Below are 8,001 nucleotides of genomic sequence, written 5' to 3' on the forward strand. Positions count from 1 at the left end.
CATTTAAAGACAGTCACCCTTGTTTTTTTTTTTTTTTTTTTTTTTTTTTATGACAGTCAGGTTTTTTGTTGGTCTTTTTCATAACTTTTCCAAATAGAAAAGCCAGTGTGTGGAACTTCCTTGGACTTTTTTACTGGGAGTGTTTCAGCTCTGACTTCCTTGTGCGATCTGCGCAACCAAAATCTCTCACTTCCCTAACAACAGCAGTGGGTGTCTGAATGACCTTGCCAGGAAATGTGTTAAGAAGCATTGTCCAATTGCAGACTGGAGTGACAAGTTGGCTCAGAAAATGAGCCCCGTCGGAGGAGACGGGCAGGAGTTTAATGAATCTGACCTGTTACGCTCCCGCAGGCGAGAACAATGGCAGCCGGCGGCTGGATCTGCTTCCTAACTGGACTCCTGTCTCTGGCGTTGGCTGAGGATCACAGTGAGTACCGATCACCACACCACCGGGGGGATCATTCACACTAAGACAATGGCTTTTGACACTGGGGTGACTTGTAGAGCCAGGCTGTGTCTCTGTAGAGCTAAAATGTGGTAAAATGTAACGCAGTTGTTTGGATCAAAGGATTCGCTGATTCTGTGAAATCTAACTGATTTCAGTTTCAGTAGAGGTTGGAAGAAAACAATAGTTGTTTTTTTTTTATAGATGATTACAAAGAGCAAAATGTCAAAACTGTTAGAGACTTAAAACATCGAAGATGGTTTTGTTGGCTAAATAATAAACCAGCAGTACAAGTTTTAATCATAAAAGACTAAAAGTCTCAGGAAGACAGAAAGGTTTCATGCGAGAAAAACAACATCTGTGGTTTCTTCTAAACCAGTTAAACAGGTCATTCAGAAATCTCTTCCTCAAATTAAAATTTTTATGTTATTTCAACAAATCGGATCTTCAGCAAGTGAGTTTATCAGAAGAACGTAGTTTTTAAAAAATTAACTTTTAGAGAACAAAATATGTTGTTTTTTTCTTTAAATCTCAGTAGAGCCCCAAGAATCATCAGCTCTAGTTAATCATTAAGGCGTTAAAGGATGAAAGTGAATCAGGGTGGATCGCAACCAACACTATGCGTTTCTACACTAATTCTACCTCATGTGGAAACACTGTGACTATTCATATTTATATTAAAATTATTCTTTTTTTAATTTCCCACTATACACGAACATTCAGAGTTAAGTCAAATTATTGGTTTGTGTGATTTGGCCAATAAAGCTGATTCTGATAACAGAGCACATCGCTTTTAGACGGCCGGTTTATCTGTTCTTAGACTTTTAAAAAGTAGAATCAGAGTTATCAGATTCCTCCACTATGTAAACAGCTTGACGTTTCTGTCCATGCTCTTTAGATGAGGGTTAAAACTACTCATTACTGTTTAAACTTTACCTTTAATAACATAAAGTTACCTAATTTTTAAAGTGCAATCAGTAATACTTTTATAACAAATTTATATCAGTAATGATTTCTTGTTTAATGTCAAGTTGTCATAATAAAGACCTTTTGAATAATGTCAACTTTGTATTAAAAGTGTCATAATTTACCAATGACGCTTTATGACAACAGTCATAAATATTCATGAAGGCTTATTCATGTTCATGACAGGTGTTATGTCATGTTTATGACAGTGTCATGACAGTCTTATTCAACCCCCTTCAAATAAAGTGTTGCCCACTTTCCTCTAACTGGTGTTATCCTGATTTATCTCAGTAGCTAACAGCTAAAGGCTCAGGCCGCTGCAGGACATGTTGAGGACGTTTTGTCACTCTGCTACTTTCTCCTGCTGCTCTCCAATGACAATCTGTTCATTTTCAGGTCGTTTTCTCTGCACATAGAAAAAAAACACACTTGAGAAAAGTGTTCCCTGTTTTGAAAAATTAAACATAAATAGTTTTTGAAATCCTTTTTCTGCTTTTAATGTGACTCACCGTTCAGTTCAACTGAAACACGTAGAAAACCTTCAGGAGTGGAAACGGACACTTTTAAACCAATCCTGCTCAGACTTATTCATTTCAGCACTCATTCTTATGCTTAACGTAAATTAATAAGCATAGTCAAGCAGAAATAACATTTTGTCTGAATTTCATATCTTTTGCTAATTTCAAAATTTGTTTTAGCTGAAGTCATTGATTACATGCGTTTGGTAACAGCTCCAATGGATCTCAGTGTACATATGTATAAGTTTGGAAAAAAAAATAAAAAAGGGCTTTATATTTGTGAAATGGCACAATAAACACAGTCATCTACGATATCAACAAGTTGTAGAAGAAACAAGGCAACATGTGGTAAACTTAAAGGTTTCGAGAAACAGACAAACTGTTGAGTGAAGCTGCAAAGAAAATGAAAGCAACTCTAAAGAGCTGACTGTGTGACAATAACCCTATTATTCTCCATGTCTGGAATAAGAACAATGACTTAAAATCTCAATCCACACTTTCCAAACAAGACAGAAAAATATCCTCCAAATCCATGTGGACGGACGTGTCGTGGTCTGTAGGATTTGATGCAACGTGAAACAGGCTGCTTCGTAGAATCATGTTCTTTTTGTCAAAGAAGTGACAAAAAGAACATGGTTTCTACCAGGAGAGTGATTCGATTGTAAAGAAACGTCATGAGCTCAGTAAAGGTCAACAAAAGTCTGAGCTCACAAGAGGAAAATGAAAGTTGTGGCATGGCCAAAGTGCAAAACTAAAGCTCACTTGGCAAATCCAAACTGGGGTTTCACTTACTGAGACTACAAGCTGAAACTCAATAAGTCTTTATCTAAGTGCTTCATTTAAAGATGTGAACATTAACTGACAACAATCAGGTTATTGCACATTATTCATTTATCTTTTTTTCCATCTCAGATGTTTTCCAGTTAAATTTTATGGGACACTTTTATGTGAATGTAAAGTGGAAGGCATTTATTGGTGGCGTTTTATGAGGGGTGCGAACACTTTTAACTTAAAAGTTATGCTTTCTGGAAAATAACAAAAAAATAATTGTGTGCAATATCTAGAGCATATCAAAATCTAATAATGAGTCCCCATTGCATATTTCATATTTTGATAGGTTTCTGACATTTCTGCAGTATTTCATAGTAAATACACACAAAACAAAACAAAATGTGTTGAACATTGGTGGGTTTTTGATATGGTTGATCTGGGAGGGAGGGATGACTTGAGGTGGACCAAAACTAAACCCCAAAGGAGTTTTTTTTTTTCTTTCTTTATTGCTCCACCTTGAATGGAAAGTGACCCTGAACTTAGTGATGGACAAACTGGAGTTGAATTGTAGGACTACGTTGGTGGTTTTTGTGCCTTACCGTCTCCAGTTCAAAATTTTACATCCATTGGTTGTTCAGAATTTAACTGAATGGTTTCACATTCGACCCACTTGAAACACGTTATGGGATTCATAAAGGCCTTTACTGTAGCTGTTAAAATAAAACAAACAAACAAAAAAACATTTTTAACTTGTTTTCTTGGAGTTAGAAACCCCCGTAGTTTAAAACCATTCTTCAAACCCTAACTAAGTTATTCTATAGTCACAACAGATCATTTTAGCAAGATGCTTCAAAACTAATCGATGCATCAACCTATCTAACCAGATCAGCGGTTATACATGTATTCAGGTTATACCAGCTTTGTCGAGGATGTGGGTGTTTTGTTGTGTTTGTTGAGTCAGGAGCTGCGGATCGGCAAGGTGACATTCAGGCAACAAGTGCCAATGACGTAGCCTCTGTGGCTTTTCTAGACGTTAGTATGATTTACGTCGTAATAATAAACAATTGCGTTTGTACTAATACTTGGGATCCCAGAAAAAAAAAAGAAGCATATTCTTACACTGGTGAGTGAGTTCTTTGGTGAGGGGTTAAAGCCACATCAATTTCTGTGTGTCATTTCCACTAGTATAATATCATTTCTTACATCACTTGGCCCCACACCCACCCACACAAGTGTTGCACCTGCTGCCAAACTCTCAGTCCATTAGAAACACCTTCCTGCAAAGGTGTCAACATATTGAGACTTAACTCATAAACTGTGATGTGAATGTTCCATCCACCTTCAATTGATTTCTTCTTTTTTTCTTTTGTTTTAAACTCATTAAACATTAAAATCTATACTGAATCAACCAGTTCTCTCATGCTGCCTCCACCGATGAGCAAATGAGGCGCAGACTTCAGAATCGCCCTCCTGGCGCTCTACAGGAAGCAAGAAAGACGTCAGCACGGCGCGAATAAATGGAGATTGTTCACACAGGAAGACTGTGCTGTGACAAAAGGCAGCTTTGCATAAGTTGTGCAAAAAAAAAAAAAACATTTTCCCAAACAAACAGTTCTGTTTAAGACGGTCAGATGAGTAGAGCTCTCTGTAGTTTGCAGCCAAAAATGGTGAAAATGAAGTAACGTTTCCTGGTCCGGAAACAGTCAAGGAAAAGTGATAATAATATGATCCAACGTATAACAAACAGAAAAATTAATAGCACTGCAACAGAAGCGCATACGTTTGAGGAAATGTAAAGAATAAGTGGGCAGCTATGACTTACTATGTTCATTACATATGATTTCTAATTTACAATATAAATAAATAAGACAAGAAATCATGTAGCTTTGTTGGCAGCTCTTGTAAATATTATTAGGCAGCAAAGTTAATGTAAAAAAAAATCAAAAATCCAGAATAAAACATGTTTGACTTGCTTTCATAAAGGAGGATGGGAGTGTAGGACAATTTAAGAAATTGTTTGTGAGGGTCTGAATTGTTTTTGGGTTCGTTCATCATTTCTGTCTTCTTTAGTTTCTATTCTTTCATTAGATCCGCCGTGTTTCGATTTTCCTTTGCTGCACTTCTTTCCTAGTTACTCCAGTTTAACTATGTTTAGTTATTCTGTAGTGTTAGATCAGCTTCTGATTTGCCTTAGTTCAGTCCTTTAGTTACTTTAGTTTTACTATGTTGCTTATTTCTGGCTTTTTGTTACGGTTTGATTAGTTACCCAGTTTGTGTGCTCTCCCTCGCCCCCTGTGCCACCTTCTCTCTCTCTCTCCTCTTGCACCTGCAACCCGTTTCTAATCAGCCATCTCTTCCTTGTTCAGTAATTAATATATATATACTGTATATATACATGCACATTCTCAGTCACTCCTTGCTGGATTCTTCCATTAAATTCCTCCAGTATGCGCCTCATTTTCCCACTTCCTGTTTTTTTCCTGCTGGTGGTTCATCTGGCTGCTTTTAAGTTTTGTATAATCATCACTTTACAATTAAAACCTTCAGCATCCACTCGACCTCTGCCTCTCTGCATAACTTCAACAAAACATGACATGATCAGTTCATATTAATATTATGATCAGATCTGAGTAATGCGCACTCTTTTTGCTACACAATGTCTGCTTGGTTTCAGCAGTCGGTCGCTGCAGTGCAACGTGTTGTGTTGGTGTTATAACAGGGTTTTTTTTCTTGCTGTTTTGAGAACATCTGCAGGTCACGTACAGAGTTATGCAATCAAGAGGATGCAACAAAAGGGTTACAATCAGTCAGATGAGAAGTTTAAAGTTGTACATGAGTGCAGTATGCATGTGTAGGTGTCTGCAAACTAAATGAACTTAGAAGTGTTAACATATAATTGGAGAGACTCAGCAGGTCTACAGCTGTACCAAAATCACAAAGAATTAACTGTAGAGTGCACAACAGATCATTAAAGTCTATTTATTTCTCACATTTTCTCCTGCATTTGGTAGTTGTTCAGGATGTTGCATCAAAAATGTATTTTCCCAGGTCTCGTTTTAACAATGACAGTTAGACTTTCTATGTTTAACGTGTCAGATAAATGTAGGATGCAAATTGCTTTTGTCTGATTGCAGTTTTTTTGTGTTTGTTTTGGTCACTAGTCAGACTCTACAATTCTGCAACTTCCGAAAGAGATTCACAGTAAACATAAAGCCCAATAGTTAATGGGGGAAAAAAACACTTTTACATTTGTTGCGCAATTTCTTCTTTATCTGTTTAATATGGGTCATCTGCGCTTCTTTGTGAGTTGTTTGGTCATTTTCTCTTTCTTTTTTGTATGTTTTCTTTCTTTTTTTTTTTTTGCTTTTGTGCCTTTTGTCAGAGATTGTGTTTGTCAGATTTGGACATTGCTTTGCTGTCATTTCTGGGCAGCAAAAACAATAAAGTTCCCCATAGAAAAGTGGCCATGAATAATATGTTTGTTTTTCCTCTGTATGTCATTTTGTAATTTTTCATCCATTTTGGAAACATGACATTTCGTGTTAAAGTAAACAGTGCCACATTGACTATATGATGTTCTGGACAGTTGACATTTCATGGCAGGTTTACACTTAATCCAGGACCTGGAAGCTCTCTGCTTGTGTTGCTTAATCAAGTATTGCATATTTACGGATGGAATAAAGTGGCATTTTAGTAGCTTATGTTGCATTTTCAGAGCTATTTTCATGCTCCTCTTTTGATTGATTTTGCAACAGATTCGGGCTTATTTGAACACTTTACCTGCTGTAAATTTTGTAAAATAAATTTAAAAAAATACAGTGAAGATGTTACTGGACCCTTAATACAAAAACGGTCACAATCAGCTCGAATTATTATTATTATTATTATTATTATTATTATTATTATTATTATTATTATTATTTATTATTATTATTCAGGCAGCACTCGGTGACCTTTGACTTTTTTTTCTGTGCAATGCCTCTTTCAGACCACCAGGGGGAAGCAGACACCTACCACGTGAGTGCTGGTCACTTGTTTCTGCTGAGTTGCCCGATTGCTGGCGCTCATTCCGAGATAAAGTGGAGCAGAAGAGACGGGGGCGATGAGAGCCTCCCCGCTGGGGTGGAGGTCAGAAACGGGTCGCTGTGGTTTCTACCCGTGCAGATGACTCATAGTGGAAGCTACATCTGTGAAAAAAGGTCAGACAACATCCTGCACATATATGTCTTTACGTTTATCCTGTACTGTCGTGAAAATCCTATAAGAAATAAGCTCTACAGACTATATATTAAGCTTTTCTCTGGAGTATTTTAAGTGTTTTTTTTTTCTTTTTCTTTTTCTGTAGGAATAAAACGAAACCATCAAAAAGACGATTTAGAGTTTTAGTGTCCGGGTCAAACTGCCCTGATCCAAGTGAAGAGATTTTGGCTACAAAGGAAACGGGTGAATTTCTTCAGTGCAAACAGAAAGAGATCTTCAGACTGAATCTCCCAAGGAAAATACGATGGACGAAGGTTGTTTTTTTTTTTTTTTTTTTTTGTCTAGTAAATAGTTTTTCTTTTATAAAATGGTCACACATCACTGGCTTTGTAAGTAGTTATCAATGACAAAGAACGCATTAGGAAATGAACGTAAATATTTGTTATCAGTAAACATTTAAAGCTGAAAGTTGTTTCATAACTGCGGCTGAAAGCAAAGCTGTGATTTGTGGGTTTTTTCCCCGTCATGTCTGATGGTTCCTGACTTAACTGGTGCAACACTGCCCCCTTTTGGCATACCTTGTACAATGCATCTGCCTAAACAAGCAACGTGTACATACAGTACAGTTATGCAGAAGTTACACATTTTGTTACATTACAGCCACAAATTTACAAGTATTTCCAAAATATTTTTTCAATGAAACACACATCTACATCCTGAAAATTTTGTCCGTTGTTCTTAGCAACGTTTAGGGCTTTTATCTCTTCAGTAGGGTGATCCTCTCTCAAGTCTTTTGTAGCCGCGAACTTGTATTTATTCATCTGTTTTTGTCATACGCTCAACGCTGCTGCTACATTTCACTGTAAGATATTTGCTGTGTTCCCTTCATGGCTTATAGCAGACTGGATCAACACCTCTTCAGGCTTGCCCTCATTAATAGCTTCCTTCCCACCACTCTTCCATTAAGACCAGCTTGCCAGAGTGCGTAACTTATCGGTCTTATGTAGGCCTGACACGATAACAAATTTTGCTGAGCAATTAATTGTCTAAAAAAATATTGCGATAAACGATAATATTGTTTCAAGATCTTTTGACCCTGAT

General features: G+C 36.9%; 1 protein-coding gene across 1 annotated transcript in view; it reads left to right on the top strand.

Moving 5' to 3' along the window:
- The window catches only part of il1rl2 (interleukin 1 receptor-like 2), a 19,964-nt gene continuing 11,963 nt past the window's right edge, over positions 1–8,001 (top strand). Inside the window, exons 1-3 of the mRNA XM_015017440.1 lie at positions 1–427; positions 6,689–6,899; positions 7,046–7,214. Coding sequence (XP_014872926.1) covers positions 361–427; positions 6,689–6,899; positions 7,046–7,214 — 447 coding nt within the window. The 5' untranslated portion in view covers positions 1–360. The remainder of the gene's footprint in view (positions 428–6,688; positions 6,900–7,045; positions 7,215–8,001) is intronic.

This window comes from Poecilia latipinna, unplaced genomic scaffold (genome assembly GCF_001443285.1).
Source record: "Poecilia latipinna isolate Pla-1442-1.1 unplaced genomic scaffold, P_latipinna-1.0 Scaffold2142, whole genome shotgun sequence".
Classification (NCBI taxonomy): Eukaryota; Metazoa; Chordata; class Actinopteri; order Cyprinodontiformes; family Poeciliidae; genus Poecilia; species Poecilia latipinna.